This window comes from Pleurodeles waltl, chromosome 8 (genome assembly GCF_031143425.1).
Source record: "Pleurodeles waltl isolate 20211129_DDA chromosome 8, aPleWal1.hap1.20221129, whole genome shotgun sequence".
Taxonomy (NCBI): domain Eukaryota; kingdom Metazoa; phylum Chordata; class Amphibia; order Caudata; family Salamandridae; genus Pleurodeles; species Pleurodeles waltl.
The window spans coordinates 126,119,362-126,143,023 of NC_090447.1; the positions used below are offsets into that span (position 1 = coordinate 126,119,362).

Genomic DNA, 23,662 nt, shown 5'->3' on the forward strand with positions numbered 1-23,662 from the left:
CAGGATGCCCAGATTTTTTTTATTTGAGTACTAAAAAAGGTACTACACAACCAAGGACATGATATTTTGATGTCATCATCACAGGGCTAGGGAGGACACCCAGAGAGCAGAGCCAAAAGGTCTCAGTCCAGACTGAGTGGCGGTACCCAAAACATTCAGCTTTTTTGTTTTGCTGAGCTTCTGAAAGTTGGTCACCATTCAATCTTGGGCAGCAGTCATGCAGTCTCCGATAATAAAAGCCTTGAATTTCACTAGAAAAAAAGAAGGTAAAGTCTTGCATAGAACCTGGGAGAAACCAGCCAGAAGGGTGATGCAGTTAGGGGAAGTAAAAGCAAAGACCACCATGAAGATATCTTGAGTTGGACTGCCTGGACAGGCACGTTTGGAGGAAAAGAATGCCGCTTAGCATCCTGAAGGAAAGATTTAGGAAGCTGCAGTTGGGTCGATATGTGCCTGTAAGTCTGGACAATAGGTTCTACAAGACCTGAAGGGCTTCACATGGTCCAAGTACACTCCCCAGGAACTCTCCTAACAAATTTGTTCGAGATATCTCTCAATCCAAAGAGGATTTTAGAAAGACATAGTAACACTTTCTAGTGTCTTTATTTATTTGAGTGAGTGCTCTTGTTAGAGAAGTGCTTTGTATATGATCACAGTATATTGAGCAACTCAGTCTTACTGGGTGTTCATATATAAAGGGTGTGGAATGTGTTGATGAGTGAAGGGTGAAACAACATTGACAACTAGTAAATTATCAATTTACAAACATACTGGTTGCATATTCTCTCACAATACACAGGTGAATGCATAAAAGGGTTTGTTTAAAATTGGGCTACTGTTTGACTATGGAATGAGCCTTGGCCAAGCAGCAACCACCGTCCTAGTCAGAGTAAGGCACAAGTAAACCCCCAATTAATCTGCGCTCACTCCCACTTGCTTGGCCCAGAGCATTCAGGCTTAACTTAGAGGCAATGTGTAAAGATTTTGTGCAACACTTTAAACAGTAAAACAGTGAAAACACCACACAGAAAGATCCAGTATACCAGGTTACAAAAACAGAGATTAGTTTAATAAAGGAAACAAAACCAAAACGACAAAAATCCAAATCAGTAGAACCGGAGTTATGAATTTTAAAAGAATAAACTGTAAAATAGCACCTAAAAGCAGAAAGAGCGAACAGCGGCTATGTGGTCGTACTGAATCGGTCAAAGTCAAAAGTTCAGGCTGACTGATGGATGCAGTCCCAGATTAGTCTTGATGAAATTCTACCTTCTCAAGTTTTGTGCCAAGAGTCCAGTTCAAGTTGGAGATGGTCGCAAGGAGCAAGCAGAACGTTGCAGGTGGTAGTGGGTGAAGCGCTTGCCAGCCATCAAGGATGGATGAGCTAGAGCTTCGCGTTGATGGTCCCATGAGGGCTGTTGATGCTGCTGTGTGAAGAGACGGGCTGGCAGCGGCTTTCACTGGATTTCGGTGCAAGCAGCGCTGTACCTGTGTGAACGGGCCTATTTGCAGTTGCAAAGAGCGCAAAAGCTTGAATTCCACACCAAGGGTCCAGAACCTAAGAGGCACCACTAGAGGGTCAGCACTCGCTGCAGCTGGGTCATGCAGCTGGTTGTGGTCCTTTTATGTCCCGGAGGTTCAAATTAACAGACTAGTCCTTTGAGTCACTTTGGGGTCATGGGTTCAAGATTAAGTTAAAGACCCATTTCTTCTTCCCCAGGCAAGCGAGCAGCAGGCAACAAGTTAGGACAGCAGGGCAGCAGTTTCTTTAGAGCAGCAGTCTAGCACAGTAGCAGGCCTTGTAGCAGCACAGCAGTATTTCTGCCTAGGAAAATATCCAGAAGCGTACTGAAGAATTGTTATCTGCAATCCTTCTTTTACACACAGTTGTGCCTTTAAAATGGGGAGGAACTTCTAGAGGCATGGCGTTGAAGTGCACAGAGGCTCTGCCTTCCTGGCTTCAGACTAACTGCAGAGGGGTACGAAGCCCCTTGTGTGGTGTCAGGACACAGCCTATTCAAGTGCAATAAGGGTTGCGCCCAGCTGCCCAACTCCTCTCTCACATCCTACCAGTGATGGCCATTCAGGCACACCTAAGCTCACATTGTGTGTGGCTGCCTAGGAGGTACATACAAAGCCCAACTGTCAGCTACAACCAGTCATGTCACCAGAGACAGGCTGCAGGCACCAAATGGCTAAGGCAAGAAAATGTCAACTTTCTAAAAGTGGCATTTTGAAAATTGCAATTTGATATTTGACTTCACCATAAGTTATGTTTTTAAATTGTGATTCCAGAGACACCAAACAAGAACAGTTTATCTCTTCCCATTTGGGAATTACACTCATAAAGTGTAATAAGGCAACTCCAATGTTATCTTATTGGAGAGGTATGCCTTGCAGTAGTGAAAAACAAAATGAAGAGTTTTCACTACTAGGACATGTAAAACTTAGATGTATGTGTCCTACGTTTTAGATACACTAGGGGTGAGTTATATTCATTAAAGAACAAGTTACTTACCTTCGGCAATGCCTTATCTGGTAGAGACATATTCAGGTTACAGATTTCTCACCTCTTGAATTTCCCCCAGACGTCAGTATGGAGCTGGAAATTTTTCTTGAGCAGTACCCCTGCACGCCGTTAGGTGGCGTCGCTCGGCTCTGCATCCGTCTGCGGCATCATGCACGCCGGATATGTCACGGGACCTATATCAGTGCCACCCTGGTGTGCTGACGTCAGTTACTTTTCACAACTTTCCATGCCAGAAGCACAGAGCCATGAAGAACACGGACTACTGGTGCGTCAGAACTAGGGCCCTGAAAAGGAAGTCCCTATCCCTAGAAATCAGTTTGCAGAGCGGAAGGATAGGAGGGTTGATAAGGAATCTGCAACTAAAGCAGGTCTCCACCAGATAAGGCATTACCGAAGGTATGTAACTTGTTCATCTGATAGAGACTTCTAGTTGCAGACTTCTTACCTTTTTAATAAATACCCAAGCACTACCATCCCCGGAGGTGGGTGTGCGAACCAAGATCATACTAGGAAGTCCTACAGGACCGTCCAGGCAGTAGTTTCTGGTGAACATATGCAAGGATGCCCAAGTTGCTGCCTGAGAGACGTCCAGGACTGGACCTCCGTGTGCTAACGTAGTGGTTGCAGCTGTTGCTCTGGCAGAGTGAGCACGCAAGCCCTCTGGGGGTTGCTTTTTAGCCAATGCGTATCACATTTTAATGCAGAGAACAACACATCAAGAGATGGTTCTCTTCTGTACTGCGTGACCTTTCTTCGCACCCACTTACCCAGCAAAGAGTTTATCATCCACCTGGAACTCTTTGGTGCGATGAAGATAGAATACCAATGCTCTTTTTGGGTCCAGGCGGTGGAGTTTCTCCTCTTCTTTAGAAGGATGAGAAGGTGTGTAAAAATTAGGGAAGAAGATGGACTGGCCTACATGGAAGGGCATAACCACTTTCGGAAGAAAGGAGGCCTGTGTGCAAAGCACCACTTTGTCAGGATAGATTGTAAGGTAGAGCGGCTTAGATGACAAAGCCTGTAGCATGCTCACCCTACGGGCAGAGGTAATGGCCACAAAGAAGGCTGTTTTAAGTGTCAAAAGCCTGAGAGGACAATTATGAAGAGGCTCAAAGGAGCACACATAAGGAATGTTAGAACCAAATTCAAATACCATTAGAGCATGATAAATGGTGAAGGAGAAAACATGTGAATGAGACCTGTGAGCAACCTACTAACGATCAGAGATTTAAACAGGGAGGGTTGATCTGGTAGTCTCAAGAAGGCAGAGACAGCAGACAAATAACCTTTGAGGGTGCCCAAAGCAGAGCACTGCTGGCCCAAAGAAAGCATGAACAAGAGAACCTCAGAAACAGGGGCAAAAGTGGGGGGGGAAATGAGCCAACAGACTTGTCTATGCACCATGCCACAAATGTGTTCCTTTGACAACTGTATACCGTTTTGGTGGACGGATACCTGACTACCAAGATGACATTATAAACTTTGGGTGGAAGGTCAAAAGCTGTCAACTGCTGCAGCTCAATCTCCATGGAAGAAGGCGGGGACTGGACAGGTTCGGGTGGGGAACCCTCCCCTGCTGCTGCAATAGAAGAAACTCCTGAAGAGGCAGTCTGATCGGAGGATCGATGGTCATGCTCAATAGCTCGTGATACCAGACTCTTTGTGCCCAGTCTGGAGCTACAAGGATCACTTAGGCCTGGTCATGCTTGATCTTCTTGAGAACTCTGGGCAGTAGTGGTATGGGAGAAAAGGCATATAGGAGGCATGAGAAAAGAGTTGCAGATTGAATGCCACATTGGAAACTCCAATGCGCAAAACTGCTGACATTGTGAGTTCTATGTGCAGGCAAACAGATCTAACAGAGGCTCTCCCCTCTGTTGAAAGAGAACTTGCACCACCACTGGATAGAGACGCCATTCGTGATTGACCAGGCATTGTCGACTGAGTTCGTCCGCTCAGGCGTTCAGAGAGCCTGCCAAGTGTTGAACCACAAGGGAAATGCCCTGATGTTCCAGCCATGTCCAGAGACGCAGAGCCTCCTGACAAGGGGTCCACGGCCCCACCCTGCCCTTCTTGTTACAAAACCACATGGCGGTGGTGTTGTCCAGGAAAACCTGCACCACTTTCCCTTTGAGAAAGGGAAGGAATGCTTTCAATGCCAGCCTGATCACCCCTAGCTCCTAAAGACTGATGTAAAGCCCAGACTCCGCTGGAGACCAGATGTCTTTGATCTCCACCTCTCCCATAAGGCTGCCCCATCCCAGGAGTGATGCATCTGTCACTACTGTGAGATCTGGTTGGGGAAGGGGTTCAGAAGCCAAAACTGCAGATCATGTGCAGTCCCCTCTGAGATCTGGAACATGTCAGAGAGATTCCCCTGATGCTGCAACCACTGGATCTTCAGGTCCCACTGCAGAGCTCGCATATGACATCTGGCATGATTTACCAGCAGGATGCAGGAAGCCATGAGGCCCAGCTGGCCTTAGTCAATCTCACTGATATCCAGGATAGAGGCTGAAACATTGGTATCATAGCCTGAATATTACGGACTCCCCGCTTGGGAGGATAAGCCCGAAACTGCATTGTGCCTAGAACAGCACTGATGTAGGGGAGCATCTGAGAGGGAGTCAGGTGTGACTTGGGCACATTTATAGTGAACTCCAGTAAATGCAGGAGGTGTGCCATAGTCTGGAGATGGGAGACAACAGCCTGGAGACAGCCTGCCTTCAACAGCCAGTTGTCGAGGTAGGGGGAAGCCTGAAACCCCTGACCTGTGCAGATGAGCTTCGACCACCGCCATCACCTTGGTGAACACCAAAGGAGTGCTGGTAAGGTAAAAGGGGAGCACCCTGAACTGAAAATGCTCATGGCATAGTGTGAGCTGCACTGCAAGCAGCGGCTGTGGGCAGGCAAGACAGGAATATGAAAATAATGTCCTGCAGTTCCAACTCTACCATCCAGTCTCCTGGGTCCAGGGCAGGAAGAACCTGAGCCAGGGAGAGTATTTTGAACTTCTCCTTCCTGAAGAAGAGGTTGTGGTAAGGAAGGTCTAGGATAGGGCTGAGTGGTCCTTGTCCTTTTTGGGTACCAGAAAGTAGCAGGAAATAGCAGGAAATAACAACCACAACCTACTTCTGGCACAGGGACCCTTCTCTATGGCTCCCTTGGCCAACAGAGCCGTAACCTCCTCAAGTAGAAGTGCCAGGTGAACCTCCGTCATGCAATCGTAGGATGGTGGCATGGAGGGAGAAGCAGTTTCAAAGGGGAGGGAGTAGCCCCTTTGCACTATCTGCAAAATCCACCTGTCTGACATGATGGTATGCCAACGGAGGGACTGTCCCCGATGGAAGAGACTAGGAAGGTCTGGAGGCTGCAGTTGGAGGGGGGTTGTGGATTGGCTAGAGCACTGGTTCCCTGATCCACGCGGACGTTGGATCCCACGCCCTCGGTCACACAGAGGCTGGGCGGAGGGTGGGTGGAGGGAAACCACGAAAGGGATGAAAAGCAGACAAAAGGGGGCGAGGGGCTGCTGCGAGGCCTAAGGACCGGGCCATAGCTCGGAACTTCGTAAAAACATTTGAGCCCAGAGTCTGCTTTGCCCCCGAAGAGACAGGTGCCATCAAAGGGCATGTCAAAAAAGGGTGGATTGGACATCCCCCAAAACGCTAGATGTCCTCAACTAGGCCTGAAGCCTAAAGGCCACTGTAGAAGCAACCGATCTGCCCAGAGAGTTGGTCGTATCCAGCCCACAACTGATCGTGAACTTAGCTGTGTCTCTCCCATCAGCAACAGCTTGGGAGAGAATGGCCTGTGCCTCCTCCAGGACCTGTGGCAGCACTTGCACAACCATGTCCCATAAAGTAAGGGTGTCACGGCCCAAAAGGTATGCTGTGTGCACAGACTGCAATGCGAGGCTGGAGGAAGAAAACATCTTCCCAAGGTGATCCAGCCTCTTGGATTCCCTATCCAGGGGTGCACAAGGGAAAGCTCAATGGGACAAGGAGGCTTGAATAACCACACACTCAGGGGTTGGATGTTGCGTCAGGAACACTGGGTCATTAGGCACAAGCCTACGGCTGCGGGCTATTATCCTGTTCACAGGAACCCCTGTGCTAGGTTTGTACCAGGTCCCCAACAGGACATCGGTGGGGGCTTCATTGATGGTCAAAAGGGGTTCAGAGGTGGAAGCCCCAGGTTGAAGCACCTCAGTTAGGAGGTTAGTCCTGACAGCCACTGAAGGCAGCTCTGGGCCCAAGACCTCACTGCTCTCCTCACCACCATTAAATAGGACGCCCCCTCCTCTGTAGCCATGGTAGGGGGAGAAAGCATGCCAGCATCAGGGGGAAGTGTCCAGACCACGGGCTTCATCCAGGTCTGCAGCCCAGTCCATATGATCGCCAAGCTGGTATTCTAAATGGTCCAGTGCCCCCCACCCCCAAACTCTCATGTACCCCAACCCATAACAGTAAGGGTCAGGATCCGACCTAGGGTGCAAAGTCCTGTTGCAGTCAGAATTGGCATTGTGCGATGCCGGTCAGGCTGTGTGTCAATCAGCAATGAGAATGGGATTGACGCCGACTGAGGGCACTGGCGGCGTCAGGAGCATCAATGTTGGAACCGTTTTAGGGGAAATTCGAGGTGGCACAACCGATGCCGGATCGGATCCGGAAACACATCCCTGAGTGCACTCGGGAACAGAGGCCAAAGCTGCTGGTATGGAACCTGAGTGGGCCCCTGCTGACCCTGTCGGGACCAAAGGCGCTCCAGCAGGGTCAGACTGCGCAAAAATGAGGTGCATGGCCTCTAGAACTCAGAGTTGCAGGTCAGGGGTAGCTCTGGCTCCCGGAAACTTGGGGAGACGCAGAGCCGACCTAGATGTAGACTCCAAGGACAGAGGCCTAGAGCGACAACGCTTTTTACTGCATAGCGGCAGCTACCCGACGGGGCGAAGATGAAGAATGCTTGCTCTTCTTTGACTTCTTATGCTTACCTGGATGTCCTGAGGTCTTAGAATTGCATGACAAAGAGTGGGGGTCCGCGACCCGTCCCAGAAACTTTCTCTCGACAGAGACCAGGAGCGATGCAGAGCTGAGTGCCATGCCACAAGTAGCTTTAGGGACCACTCCCTCAAAGCTTTCAGGTTCATGGCCTGGCACTCGGAGCATGACTTCGGGTCTTGGTCATGCTCTAAACACCAAATACCCACGAGATGTGGATCTCTCACGGACATCATCTGATGACAAGAGCTGCAAGGCTTGAATCCAGTCTTCTGTGATGTCAATTTGACGCACCAGAGTGTCAAAAAATCTTCGACAAAAGTCGAACAGTCCAGTCAAAAAATTAATTTAGGCATAGCTCTTCTTCAGATCTGCATGAAGGCTGGCACGGAAAGAAAAGAACTGACAGCAGCGCACTGGGGTGGTGCCTATATAGGTCCACAACGTCATATCCAGCGTGCATGTATGACAGACCCGTAGCTGACCAACACCATCGGACGGTGCACAGGGGTAGTGCTTGAGAAAAATCTCCAGATGCAGACTGACGCCCATGGGAAATTAAAAAGGTAAGGAATTTTCAACTAGATGTCTCTATCAGCTAGGAAGATTTGAGCGTGGAAAAAGGTTTATTTTGCCAGGTTGAAATGGCAGTTTAAACATGCACACACAGGTTCTACAATGGCAGGCGTGAGAAATGCTTAAAGTGTTACTTAAGTAGCTTGGATTAGCAGTGCTGCAGGCTCACTTGTAGCGTTTAATTTACAGGCCCTGGGCACAGGTAGTGCCATTTACCAGGGACTTACAAGTAAATTAAATATGTCAATTGGGTATAAGCCAGTTCCACCATGTTTTAAGGAGAGAGCACAAGCACTTTAGCACCGGTTAGCAGTGGTAAACTGTACAGAGTCCTAAGGCCAACAGAAAGGAATTCAGCAAAACATGGAGGGCAAAAGCAAACAGTCTGGGGATAACTCTGCAAAAAGGGCCATTTCCAATAGAGTTTATGTAAAAGATTGTAAGAAGTTAATGAGCATTCTTTTAAATGTAATCAGTCAAGCTACAGAAGGTGTGTTCAAACTGGTCTTAAATAATGGGAGAAAAGTGAACGTCAATAAAATAGGTGGGATGGTTTTCCAATGAATGGGCTCTGGTAGGCTGTCAGAAAGAATACTATACAAGGCAAAATATGATTTGGGGGTAGCAAGAAGATTGATTCTGGTGCATCTCATGCGGAGAGATGGATCCAGTGTATCTGACTAGTGTTTGTTAGAAACAGATTGTGGAAGTCATTACTTCCACAGTATGTTTCCATTTCTACAGATGGGTCAATACATACTAAGATTAGTTTGTAAGGGCTCAATTCTTCATGGGCAGCCTTCCACATTGGAGTCGGTAGAGAGAGATTGAAAAGGTTTACATGACAACGTTGATTTCCTCGTCCAGGGGGCATTTGAACATTTTGTCATATTAAGAAGCTGTCATCAGTTTATTGTACTCAAGACAAGGCTGAGTGGACAGTAGGACAAGATCAGCTTTGGGAATGTTCAACAAACGTCTGTATTTAATGCTTGGATTAAGAACACCTTGAGACTTCCATCACAAGAGGACGAGGTGAGGTATCAGGAGAGAGTAAATAGCTCTGGGAAGAAATTGCTGGCATCACACATTATGTGTGTTTTGACAGAGTTCAGGATCAGTGAATGGAATGCCATTCAATGAAAAATTTCCAGAAGACACTCAGAGACTCTAGATAGGAGGTACGAGGAGAGCAATAAGGAAATTGAAAATATGAGAGTGTGATCGGTGTACAAGTGGTAATAAATGCTGAAAGTGGAAATGATGCCCATACGTCATTGGAGAGTAGAAGCAGTGGTAGATCTAGAGATCTGGGAACACCAGGAGACAGAGAACAGTTTGAGGAAGAATGGAATACAATCAAGAACTGATTAAGGGGTATTGTAAATCCATCCTCACAAAAAGGAAGACAAATATGAACGACAACTGGGCACTTTTGAAACCTGTGTCAGATTATTAAGGGAAACATAACTGGAGTTTGCCACAATACAAAAAGGAGTCTTCCAGAATAAAGTCACTTGTTGCTTAGCGCTGAAATAGATTGTGGTCAAGAAATAGTAGTGCTCTATTTTTTCTATTCTCCCTTTTCCTTTATTACTTAATTCTTCCCTGAACCATGTGCTTTCTTCATTTAAAGTGATTTCAGAATGCAAACTAGATATTCCATTGGGTATCAACCCATTTCATTTCCCACTTTAGGTTCTAACATGTTGGATTGCATGGTGGTTCTTACTCCTTATATCTTTCTCATCTCTTTCTTACTACCAACTACTTCCTGGCCTTTTTTAGTAGAAAGTAGGTGAATCTTTTAAAATCCAAAGTGAGAAAAACAGCACATTTCAATTAATCACCATTCCGTGGCACGTTCGCTCATGATCCAACACACACAAGTGATTGGGCATGATAAGCAGTGCCATGCTCAAGGCATATGGACCATCCAGAAAACCATTTACAACTTTATTATGTTTTGGTTTTTTTCTATTGTCTGGGGTTCCATCCTGCACGTAGTTAGATTTGTGTTCCTTTATGATGCTAAGTCATCACTGTTACACAAGACTTGCTAGGAACAAATCAGGTTTTCAACCGTTGATTTTGGCTAGCCCCACCTCAGCATGAGAGTGTTTTTAATACTTTAGACATAGTTTAGTTAGCCTGGCGAGGCCTCGAGCAGCTTGCATTGACATCCGTTCCTGTTTGCAGAATGAAATGTGCAATTTTATTTTATGTGTATGAGCCTTCTCCACGATCTATGTGCTTTCCTATTTCAGAAAATCAGCGAAATGGAAGCTTACATTTTGGTCTCTATATTAATAAAATGTATTCATGTGTGTTCTTTTGAGGAAGCCATGTCCAAAATATTTCTGCATGTCACAATTTTCAATGTCTTTTTCTAGGCTTGAACAAAAGGGCCTTTCATTCGCTAAATGTGTTATTGTTTTGTCAAGTTGCATAAATGCACCATCATCCCCCTTCATTTCCTACTTACCCTTCTGTATTAAAATGCAGCCAGGTAGGTGTTTATTAGATGTATCTTATTTGTTGTATCTAGTTTACTTGAAAAGTGATTGGTTCTAATGGGTGTATCTTTGTTAGTCCAGTCCTATTAGCACGTCAGACCATGCTGAGTGAGTGGGTTTTCTGCCTAAAACCACATAAAAGATTATGTTTTTGGAAATGCGCCATTTTTTTGGCTAATGTCTTAGGGAGCAGAATCTATGTTAGCATGTCTACTTACTTTATACTTAGATTCTATTGGGATTTCTATTGGAGCAGACTATGTTGTTCCTCTTGCTTAATTATTGTTTGGTTTTGGCTCCGATTTGGTTTAAAGGTTGATCTTATGTTAATTCTCTTATTTTAACTTATTATGTCTACTGATTCCCAGTGATTTTACTAACAATTATTTTTGCCTTCTGTATTGATCTTCATTTTGAAATAAACCTTTATGGCTTTGACTTGTATTCTTGTCTTTTAGAGGTTTCATTTATTGGCACCAGCGCTAAATCTTATAAAGACTCAGGCAGACCCAATCCTACCCTTCAACCCTCTTAGTTATTTATCAGATTAACAATGTAGAACAGTACATTATTTGCTAGGCCGCCATACACTGAGATTGGAGCAGTGTGAAGCAGTGAATGTGGAACCTTTATCTAAAAACTAATCAGAGACTATGCAAAATGTGTGTTCTCGATCCTATGATGTAAATCAATATCTTTGATAAACATTTTATTCTATCACATTGATGATCTGCTACTATAGGACAAGTGTTGTTACATCTTGTAGGATGAAGCGCTCATTGTATGCCCAGCAACAGTAATGTTAAACTGAATCTACATACCTGTGTTTTGTGGCAATAGGTTCAATACAGACCTTAAAACAACAAAAAGGGATGGGTGGAACGCTTGTAGATGTCTCCAACAGTGGCAATTGCACAGGATGCATTCCAAATCATTTGTTTTGCCTAATGAATCAGTCCAGACAGGAAGCAACCATATGAAAATCAGTCTTGGCCCTGTTCCAACAACCTCTTTGGACCTCTTCAAAAGTGCCACCCATCTCTATCCCTTCTTGCTGTCCAGTCTGTTTCTTCCACACCATCTCCCTTCTCTCACTATCCAGTCCACATTCAATTCTTCTACCAACTACAGTGGTGCTGTGGCTACGTTTGTGCTACAAAAATCCCATATACATACATACATTTATAATATGAGCACGGTTTTTGGGATACCTACAGCCGGTTAATAACATGGCAATACTCTGGTTGACTCAAGAACGCAACCCTCAGAAGAATAGTTTTTGACAAATGCAATACCTTTTGTCCTGGAGATACATATTTATGGAAAAGTTCCACATCTTCAGGGCATTTTGAAAGGATATTGGTTGTCACCACCTTAAAGAGATCCTCCATAACCTATGGAAGCAGAAAAGTAAAATGCATTTTAAAAAGACCATCTCTATTCATACAAGCATATTTCGAAGTGGTAGACCGAAGCCCATGTCTCATCATATTAAACTAGTACAATCTGCTACCTGAAGCATGTTTGTCCCCTTTCATACAGTGACCAATGGGATACTACGATTAGTATCGAAGAGACTACTGGCCCACCAAGATAACGAACACTTTCCACTCAACCAGGAACTTTAAAAACTTTGGCCCTACAGCACATAAAGGAATCCAGAGACCAAAGTCTAGCTTCATAATGTACTGCACATATATTCTAAAACACATTGTGATGCCTTAAATCTCTTTGTTCATTATTTCCTGATGATAATTTTATGGCTCAAATCCGTTTATTGTGCTTCAGGCGATAGGCAAGTACTACTGCCTACATTCACAGGCATGCAGGTAAATAACAAAAAATTTAATACATGCTTAAATTCATGTGTCAAGATTAAAACACAATATCATTACTATGCATCTCCCATAACCCAACCTCTCACTCCTATCATTGTCATAAGACAGTTAAAAAAATCAACAAACATAGGACTCGAAGACATGCCCTTAACACTATCTGTTCCTGTGTTCAGGTCAGCTACTCTGTTTGGGTCTCCCTACGCAGTATTCAATGTGTCTGCTATAGCAGATCCCAGAAGTTTCTCTTGCCCGAAATTGGGAGCATATAAGTAAGTGAGCACTAAGTGAGCGGTCAGCATTATCCTTCACACTCCTAAGGACTCACACGGATTTGCTGTGACAAAAGAATCACTGCCTCTCTCATTTTGGAGAGGTTGATGCTAGGCATGGTATTGGGACCTATTTGCATTTAAGGCATAACATGGTTTTTAGGCAGGTGAATTTCTTGCAGGAAACAAATGTTGCATCTTGTCTTGTGAAGCATGCTTATTGCTTCCAGAAGCTTTGCCCCTGCGTTAAGCCTCCTGGGGCTGAAATTAGCTGGTTTCCGGGTTTTACACCAGACGAGGCATCCGAAACTCAAGATGAGTTGACAATGTGGCCACATATTAATCAATGAATGTTCTGATCCCTGTAGAACGAACTCAATTGGGTCAGTTGAGCTGATTACACATTATTGGTGGAATGAAAGGTGTAGAATGGATACCGGTGGTTAACTTGGTTAAAAGAAAGAAGACTAAAGAGAACTTTTAATTTTTCAAACATTAGGTTACATAATAGTGGGCGATTCATGTTAAAACCAATTAGTAAATGTACTGGATTAAAAGTGAATTTTAATGCATGAACAATTTTGAGCCTTGTTGCAAAAGAATGTAATAGGGATCTCTTATGTCAGTCGTCCACAGATCTTAGTGCATGAATCATAAGAAGGCTGCGTCGGAACAGCACATTAACCCCAAACCTCAAATAATTAAGTTTAGGTATTCAAAAACAACCAAGTACTCAAAGGACTGCTACTCCAACGGGGCTCACAGTTCCTAGAATAACTGAGGTCCAAATTATGTAACTCCCTACCACCTCCTACCTTGAGTGTTACACGGGGCTCCTTACGTGCCTAGTATGGGCATCTTCTCCGTGAGGGTACCACCATGAATGTTCATCCGTCATATCATGGATAGTAGTTGTATGTGTCTGTGTTTTGTGTTTCCTTATGTGCTCTGTAGACCTCAAAATGTTGTTAAAGACCATTGGCTCTGCTCTCGAAGATAAGGTTGACAACTTTTGCAAAACCTCCAGATGCAAATGTCTATATCACAGTTGATGGCACAAAAAGTAGTACATAACTGCCCAGTGGTGGTCAGAAAATGAATTAGCCGTTGACAAGGTAAACTGTAGTTGTGCAAATTGGGGGTACCGATCAAATTGGAAACAATAAGTAACATTTACAGACCGGAACCACATGACAAGACGGAAATCTCAAATTATCAAGAAAATCTCATCAAAATGCTCGCTCACAAGCACAAAAACAGGAGATAGGACCATCACAGAGAAGTCAACATGGGCTGCTCCTCAAAATATGGCCTCAAGGAAGCATCTATGAGGGGAGAGAACCGCAGTCTCCACTTAAAATGGGAATGTAAGCACAGAAATTCTAAACACAAGACTGTCCGACAGCAGATAAATTATCTTAGAGCCATGCTTGCTGCTCCGGCTGTTTTGTAGAGACCTTTAAATGTTTCATTGGATACACTAGTTCGTTGCTGTAGTTATCACAAAGTGTTCTACAGCAATGGCAATAACACCTTTATTTCATGTGATCAGATTCTTGTTTTGAGCTATTGGCAACAGCTGGAGACAGGCTGGGAGAATCACCAAGGAAATGTTTAGCTTTTGTATCAAAAGGTGAACGAATTGTTGGCTATAACTCCACATTATATGGCTACTGTTATTTGTTTTTGGGGCAAGAGAAGCAGAAGTGTAGACATTTAAAAACACTCAAAACGTTTATATAACTTCTGAAGTAACTATTGCAATACAACTTGCATAAACATGCATCAATCTCAGAAGAGTTTCTATTAGTTGAACTTCCCTTTAATTAGCAAACGAAACTGCTGTCACTGGCAGTTCAAACCACAATACTTCCATTTTATTGTACTATTGCTCTCTGTTTACAGGAATACTAAAATGCTGAAAACCAATTGTTGATAACATGGAGTAAAAACGCACACATTTGAAAATATGCGCGATGTTATGGGAGGGTGAGGTTTACAAAACGAAACTATTCTCTAAAAACGTTGTATTGTTCTTATTTAAGTAGACGTCTTCTATAAACCAAACACTGATTATCCTTTGCTGCTAGCATTAGGACAAATGTTATCGGCTACTGACTGCAGAGCAGAGAGAGACCGGGTCCGATGGCTCGGTGAACGAATGCATCTGTTGCAGGGATCTGTGTTTGAGCCCAGAGTCACAAGTTCACCTTAATTTTCTCCACTCAGGCATTGCAACAACAATGGATATGACCGGAAGTGGGTCATGTGCTCACTGTGCCACTGGATCCAAGATGCACTCGAAGGACAAGCCCCAATCAGGGCAAAACCGGTCTTGAGTTGCTTGTGTTGCAGTTTAGGCAGGGCCTGGTATGGCATTTTGGGCTGGACTGTTTTAGTGGAGCAGGGACAAGACAGATTTGCTTGTAGCTGGGTCCAACCTAAGGGGACTTGGTGGGCAACGGAATGATGGCCTGGGATGTGGCCAGAGTAATTACCAGTGGCTAAGATTAATTCAAGCATTCCATACATCACTTCTTTGTATACTTCAGTGCAACACTTGTATTCCAAGCAAACGTGATAAAAACCTGGTGCTCGGAGTCAAATACACATGAGCTAGTGCATGAGATGTGATGAAGTAATGTCCTTAAACGAAGGGCGATTAAGAATTGAAACAATCTCTAAAGAAATCAAGTGCTCTCCCAGAGGTAAGGCATACATTTTTCTGCATTTTACTTGTCTTTGAATTGGAAGACTTGTTCCCAGAGCTGTGTTTCCCAGGGTGAATCTATGCCTTGGGTCGTTGAAAAAGGTCAGAGAGCCCAACGGGTCTAGTAGAAAGTACTGAATGCAAAGGCAACTAGAAACATGGTATCCATCCCTACCAATAGGTGCTGGTAGTTGCATCTATATGTGAGGAGAAATGGTGGGACGTTGGTGGGGGTGGTATAGTATCTGGTGATATTCTAGAATCAGTGATTGATGGATATAAACTGAGGTAAATAAGGGAATGGAACAGAATACGAATGCAAGGTGTGTCAAGAATTGTCATTGGGTTGTAGCCAGATTAAAATAGTAAGCAGACTTTCTTTATTTGGCAGTGATCAAGCTGATTGGGCAAAAATGCTAATATAAAATGCGGGGAGGCCATATCTCACTGAGTAACCTGTTGCGTTAGACGGTGTGATACAGCTAAGGCTTAAATTTAAAGAAATATGAAAGGGCTCTAGGGAGGACTTTAGAGTATATGTCTGTTGCACTTACCTCTACAGAGAGGACTCTGTATTAAAGATGTGTAAGAAAATAGCTGGCAGACAGATCTGTGAATTATGTTGTGGTGGAGAGGACAGAGAGGGAGAGGGGATGGGTAAAATCCTACAGTTTAAAGGAATGCTGTTTGACGCAAAAAATAGATGAGCCTGGTCGAAGCACTCTGAGTTTTTATCTCATTTGAGGATCAAAACCATGACGTGCGAAAGAAATACATATCTTTAGGTGTAGCACTGTCGATAATATTACAATAAACTTATGCCCAGAGTTTACGTCAATAATTGATAAAGAAGCCTCAAGAGTGAAACCCTTGCTAAAACGTTACTTTGTTGTAGATTCATGGTTCTATCCTGTGGAGATTAACAAAGACGGTGAACATTATAAGCGAGGGAACAGAATTGTAAGGAGTTATAGCATGGGCTACAACAGAAATACTGGGCCTCTGGCTGTGCGGCCATAAAGGCGTGTAGATAGTAAAAACACTCATTGTAGGAGCAAGGCAGAAGAATGGTCCTAGAAGAAGCTATGCAGTCTTTGTTGATAGTACAGAATTGTGGTCTGGAAGCTGAGTCCATGTTCAAAACGATATGGCTTAAGAACCGAAGCCTGTCCAGGCCATTCGTATCGTAAGTTAGCATGTACATCGAAGCTAGTGCTGGAAGAGAAATAGTTAGGTTCCAAAATTTTTGAAAGGCAGCCATTTTGTAGTTGCCAGGTCTATGTGACATGCAATAGTATGCCAGTTCCAGATGATATGGGGAGAGGAGAAGGGAGGTGAAGCTAGGAGAAAGCCTAACTTAAAAGATTTCAACTTTCACTTAGTTAGCTAAAGTAGTGTGTCTATGTGAAAGGCAAACAACTGAAAAATACAGCTGGGTTGGTTTCGGATAAGGCGGCCATACTGAGCGCATTATAGTCCAAATATCCGGTTTTATCTTGTTTGCTGTGAAAACAAAAGTGTGGCCAATGTCCACAAACAAATATTACAATTATGTACACTATGCAAACTAAGATTTCTTAACATTCTGTTGATTACTGTTGAAAATGGCAATTTTTTCAGGGTTATCCCCAAACTATTTGACTCTGACCTCCTATTTTTGACTGTGTGCTGAATTCCGTTTGTGCTGGCTTTAGGACTCTGGGCACTTTACCACTGCTGACCAATGATAAAGTGCAAGTGCTCTCTGTCTAAATAGTATTGGTGGTTGGTTTATCCATGGTTGGCATATTTGATTTACTAGTAGGTTCTAGTATGGCGCAACATGTGTGCCCATGGCCCGTAAATCAAATGCTACTAGTGGACCTGCAGCATTGATTGTGCCACTGACATGAGTAGCCCTGTAAACATGTCTCGGACCTGCGATTGCAGAGTTTGTGTGTGCAGTTTTAAACTGTCATTTCGACCTGGCAAGTGCACCCACATGCTAGGTCTAAACCTTCCCTTTTACTACATGTATGTCACCCCTAAGGTAGGCCCAAGTCAGCCCCATGGGCAGGGTGTATTGTATTTAAAAGGTAGGACATGTACTGGTGTGTTTTCACATGTCTTGTGAAATACTGATAAATTTGTTTTCACTATTGCAAGGACTATTTTTCCCAGAGTAACATGGGGATTGTCTTGAAAACTATTAAGTGTAATTTCCCATTGGGAACAGATAGAGATAAGAAGTTTGGGGTCCCTGAACGCACAATTTAAAAATACATCTTTTGGTGAAGTTGGTTTTTAAATTCTAAGTTTGAAAATGACACTTTTAAGAAGTGTCTTAACCATTCTGTGCCTCTGGCAGTCTGTGGAATACATGTATGGGTCAGGATGACAGATGGGCTGTTTGTGAATTTGCTCTAGACTGTCACACAAAGGGAGCTGAGGTGTGCCCTGTATATCCTGATGGGTCTTCCTGGGCTAGAGTGGAGGGAGAAGCTGACACTTGCACCTGAATAGGGCTGTGCCTGTCCTGACAAGGCAGGCTCGAACCCCCTGGGGTGTGTCTGGGGTCAGGGCAGGAAAAGCAGGGTCTTGTGCACTACTATGACTTTTCTTTGAAGTTTGCCTACTTCAAAGGCAGAAATCGGTATAAGTACAGGACCGCTGACCCCACAAAGTTAGAACACTTCTGGACTGAGGACATTATGCCAGGAAGAAGAGCTGGATGCCATAGGAGGGACTGCCACTCTGCCTGTTGCTTTGTTGTGCTGGCCTGCTGCTTGCTGCTTCTGTCCTGGGAGTGAAAGGACTGGATTTTACTTTCTATATCGTGCTTACCAAGGTTCTCTAAGGGCTTGAACTGAGCTTGCCTCCTGTTAAGAAGTCTCGGAGATATCAAGGACTTCATCTGCCAGTGCCCAGGCTCTTCTGCTGAGAGTCCTGACTTGCCAAGTGGTGCCAACTCCAGTCCCTGGGCCCTTGGAAGTGGAAGCTGGTGACCTGAAGAAGAAAATCCACTCATCAGTGCGCCACAGCCGAAAAATCAACGCGCACCTGCCCTACGACTGAAAAATCAACACAGCACTGGTCTTGTGGCAGAAGAATCGATGCAGCGCCTGTTTCCGTGCGGATCCATCAACACATTGGTTCTGGATTTTCCACGCATCGTCTCTGGGCATCATTTTCTCATCGACCCAACACTGCAGTAAGGAACCGACGCATCACCTCACCTGCGAGGAAAGAATTGACGCATTGCACCCCCTGTGCAGTAAAGAGTCGACACATCACTTGCTTTTCTGATGCATCACCTCCTTTGCGGCCTGCATCTTCTTTGCTTTTTTGCTGTGTTAAGAGGATATAACCATTGATTCCTATGGATTAAGATTATTTTAAACCTCTAAAAAGTGATTTCTTTATTTGTGTATGTTGAATGTTTGTTTTTTTTGGTCTTGTTTTACTCAGAAAAATATTGGGTATTTTTCTAAACTGGTGTGGAGTACCTTTGTGGTGTTTTCACTGTGTTATTGTGTGTGTACACATACTTTACACATTGCCTCTGAGATAAGCCTAGCTGCTTGAGCCAAGCTACCAAGGGGGTGAGCAGGGGTTTTCTCAGCTGTGTGACTCCCTTACCCGGACTAGAGTGAGGGTGAAAACCACTGCCAACTAGAGACCACATTACTAACAATTACCATTACAGTGTGGCACAGTTCCTATTCTGGGGATAAGACTGCATAGTTTAGGGCACAGCCCTACCAATTGTGGGAGACTGAGTCAGTTCAACACCATCTGGAAGCTGTCAGTCTGACTTTTGGCTAGTTTGCAGAGCCTCACACAAACCTAAAAGGTAAAGGTGATTTGTGGCAATGTAAACACAACACTCACTCCTCAGGGAAGTCGTAGTGAACAGATCATACTCCTTTCTCTCAGTTACACAAAAACTCGCACATGCCAAGGCAAATGAGGAGACGCAAAGTAAGTTTCAATATATTTATTGAAGCAATTGCATCCAATTATAAAAAAGCATGGGCTCCGAAAATTAGGCAGATGAAACACTGTTACCATCAGAATGAAAAAGGTGAAAACACCCACCATTTTGGTATGATCCTAGAGCCTAGAGATTCTTACGTACCCTAATGTCTAAAACCTGAGAGCATAGCGGTGGTAACCCTTCTGCCTGTCTCGGTCTGTGGGAAGGATCCCGACCCCACACCTGAAAGAAGGTCCAGGGTCTGCTCCTTGACTGCTGGCAATCCTCTTGGTTGGCTGAAGAGTTGATGCCAGGATCAGCAAAGCTGTCAATGGAATGGTGTATGTCGCAGGACCGCCATGACTCGAATGCCCTCTACCATCCTTAGGCATACGTGGTGTTTATATAACAACTCTTTGAGTGTTTTAAGAATAGGCCTGATGTGATATGTCTACAACTGAGGGTTGGCTCGTAACTCATTGAGCAGCAATACTAGTTAGAACACTGTGTACAGAACAAAACAGCTGCGAGCAGGACACAGAATGAAATGCATGTAAAGGGCTGATAACATTTGTAACATGTACAACTATGTCTGCTCATAAAAGGCAACTGATTAAAATATAAAAACAATGAGCTACAAACTGGCAGTGCTAAAATATAAGAAAATGAATAAAATGAATAATGTGTGTAAAAGAGAACAAGATACAGGCCTAAAGCTAAAATAAGGGTGCCCAACCTAGGTACTAAGGGTAACACACAAAACCAGCCTTGAGAAAGTCCCAGGCCTGCACACTTAGAAGGGGTGAAACACGTTTTGGCTCGTACTTTTTATCTCTTGCAGGAATATCGAATGCAATTGGTTCTTTCCTCACGGGAAATGAAAAAAAACACCCACACAGATATCAGATATATATTTTGTTCTCATATGTATTTCTTTTAGCATTCACAATATAATTTAGAAAAAAATATATTTATATGCAAAATAACCTTTAATGTGTCTATCTCTCTACATTTTGATGAAGAAGTGAACCTATAACTATTGTGACAAGGAATAATTTCAGCTGTTAGCATCCCAGACATCATTATATAAAACAGCAGCTCAGTTGGCCAACGAATTCACTTTAGGAATCTGTTTTTAACCACATGCCTATGGATTCAAAACCGAGCGTCCACTCAACCTTCAATGTATTTTGATGTTGATAAAATGTCAAATTCTTCAACTGAGTTGACTAATAATAAACATATGTTATTCAGAACAAGCTATGTTATACAAAAATGAATATCCTATTAAAATACATCCCTCTTTACATGCCTGAAGAAGAGACATAAGCTCTACAAGCGTTTATGAACAACCCTATGTGGGCATTTAAAAATTGCATGTTAATCTGTAAAAAAAAAAGAAATCTTTCAAAAAATGATCAGGACACCTATGGACCGATTTAGACCCCTGTGGATGTATTATTCTACCACTGAGCTACACAAATAAAGTAGATTAAAGTGTACAAAATAAAGGAGGTAATGGAGTAAATCAAAGTTGATAGAGAGCAAGGCATTGACTACAAACAATAATGCTTGCATACGAACTGACAAACCCCGAAACCTCAAGAAAATCTGCCTGAAGCATTACTCTAACTAACTGGTCATGGCATTTGCAAGGCAATATTATATTTGTTAGTCTGGGACTCTCCGTATTACATAGGAATGTGTAGACATTAACGATGTGCTCCTTTGAAGAAGGAAGGGACTGAGGTCCCTTGAGACTCTCCGGAACATGAGGCACTGAAATCTTGGGATTAATTTTCAAGACTCACAAATAACTGCAAGTAGGTTTAAATATTTGTAAATTATATATGAAAGACCTACATATGTTTCCCTGCTGTTCCAAGATCTCACTTTTGCAAGTTCACAGGTAAAGCCATTAATGGCAATTCAGGCTCAATATCAAGCGGAACAGAACTTTACACCTAAAAATTGAAGATTTTATTAAGGATCACACCCTTCTTATTTTTTAAGCATAATGATGGTATAATCTACAAGATAATAACCAGGAATTGTAATGGACTAGAAAAGACTTCAAATTCCAGCCTTAGTAGAGGGATCTCATCACTTGTCTTTTCTCTAGCACCCTTAAAGTGTGGCACAAGCTTAACGCTACCTTGCGGTGCCAGGGTGCCTAAAGAGGGGTTCCCGAGCTGTGGAACCCTTACAGGATCCATTTGATGTGGAAGCCAAAGAGCTCCAGAATACCTAAGAGACCTCGTCTGAGCCTTTTATGACTGTTATCCAAACCCAATGTTCTCTTATGGATCAGAGCCCTGTGTGCCTCTTTTCAGTACCAAGAACCATCCACTCTGAACATTAAGCTTGTGACAAGGTGACCCAATGTCGTCTAGCACCCTATCCAAAAAAAAGGGCAGGACTACAGAGTCAATAATGTTTTTAGCAAAAACAGGAGGTACTTATTTACTCTCCTAGACTCATTATCTTTCTGGCATACTGTGCTGTACCTATGGTTTGTTTTGAGTAATTTTCTTAGGGAATACGATCAGCTACTACTTTTGGTAAGATGGTTGTGATGATTATTGTTCTCAAATCATTATGAGCACCAAACTGACAGGGACAGATCGTGAACAATATCTGCTGGGTGTAATGTGGGGAACTTCTGTGGCTGCTTTAATTCTTTTATTAGCCTTTGTTGTGCCATTTTATAGTGTTTGATTTTCTATTTTCACTGTACATATTTACAAGGCTATTTAGGTAGATTTTCTATTTTTAACGCAACTGTGTTATACTTGTCTCAACCGCCACATCACCTTCTTTGAACCAGACCTTGATTGATACACCAACTGTCCTAGGAGAGTCAAGAGATTTGGAAGGCCAACATTCTGTGAAACACCAAGCACCAATCCCTGATGCAGAGGGAACGCTTGTCACCTCCTTGGAACTGTTGACTGGATCTTGTGATTTCAAAGACAGGGGAAGGACTAGGAGGTTACCTTCAGCCTCTGCAGAATATCTGATGCTCTGCACAAGTAGAAGCTGGTCAAGGGAGACTGGTCCGCACCTTCAGACAGAAGCTGTCTTGAGAATAAGGAGGAGTATGAAAGAGAAACCACTGACCGAGGCCAAAAAATATTTGCAGCCACGAGATTCATGCTGTGAGTTTTTTTTCAGATGTTTCTCTCTAAGACGAGTCTCTTACACAATGTCCTCTCAAATAGGAGCAAACTGCAGCTCGGCAGAGGCTCGCAGTGAATTTCAGAGTGCCACTTAACAGACTTCATAAAGCTAAAGAAAAAATGCATACTGGCATCATCACAGCTTACAAGACAATAATGAAATATGTTTTTCTTCTAGAAAAAGCAAAACAAGAAAGGATTAAAGATTCGTGGAAAAGCAGCAGTCTGTCCTTTCAGCTACTGTTGTCATGATTGAGAACATCTGGGAGCAGTACACCATAAAGACACAGCCAACAATGCTCAGCTAAATGCCAATTTCCAACTCCTACTGTGTTGTCAATATTCTTACAATAACGGTTCTTGAGAAATGTATTAGCTGAACATTTTATTTTTCTAAAAACATTTTTAGCATTTCTCATGAAAGCATTCAGGGTGGACTTGGAAACACTAAATGTCAAAAAGAGTTGACGTCCATGGATCGCAGCACAGAGACCACACTCTTGTAAATACATCAATATCTATAGATTCTCAGAACATCTTACTAAAATGTTCAGTCTGTTTGTCTCAATATTGTCCACACACCCATCGAGTGAGAACACATTGTTGCTCAGCTCCTGCTTCGGCCGACTCCTACATCTTAAAAAAAAATTCAGAAAAAAACATCAAAACCTCAGAAGTAAGAAACTCTTGATACAGAAACTCATTCTGCATCCCAAGAGAAGAATATAAGCATGAGCCAGGTTGAAAGAAAAGCAAAGCTGAAGCTGAGCTACGACAATAAGATGGGTCGTCATATTGAAAAGGAGCGGCACTGAGAGAATATAGCTGCAACGTGGGAATCCAGCCGCATCCAAAATCTAGCCGGCAACTTGATTCCTAGCTTGAGGACAAGGCTGGAGAAAACTGGTGACCCAGCGCACCACATCGCTGATCCCAGGACTCTGCGAGACACAAGGTAAGCTCTCCTGTGCTTCGTGGAGGGGGTGGGGGGATGCGAGCGCTCCAGAGGCCGGAGCATAAAAGGCAGCTTCCAAAAGTATAGATATATATATATATATATATATATATTTTTTTTTTTGTTTACAAAAAACA

General features: G+C 43.5%; 1 protein-coding gene across 2 annotated transcripts in view; it reads right to left on the minus strand.

Annotated features, from left to right (window-relative positions):
- NARS2 (asparaginyl-tRNA synthetase 2, mitochondrial) overlaps nt 1-23,662 on the minus strand; it is a 402,607-nt gene that overhangs the window by 176,658 nt on the left and 202,287 nt on the right. For both annotated transcript variants that reach the window (XM_069203933.1, XM_069203932.1), the window contains exon 8: nt 11,915-12,013. In XM_069203933.1, the coding sequence (XP_069060034.1) occupies nt 11,915-12,013 (99 nt within the window). The remainder of the gene's footprint in view (nt 1-11,914; nt 12,014-23,662) is intronic.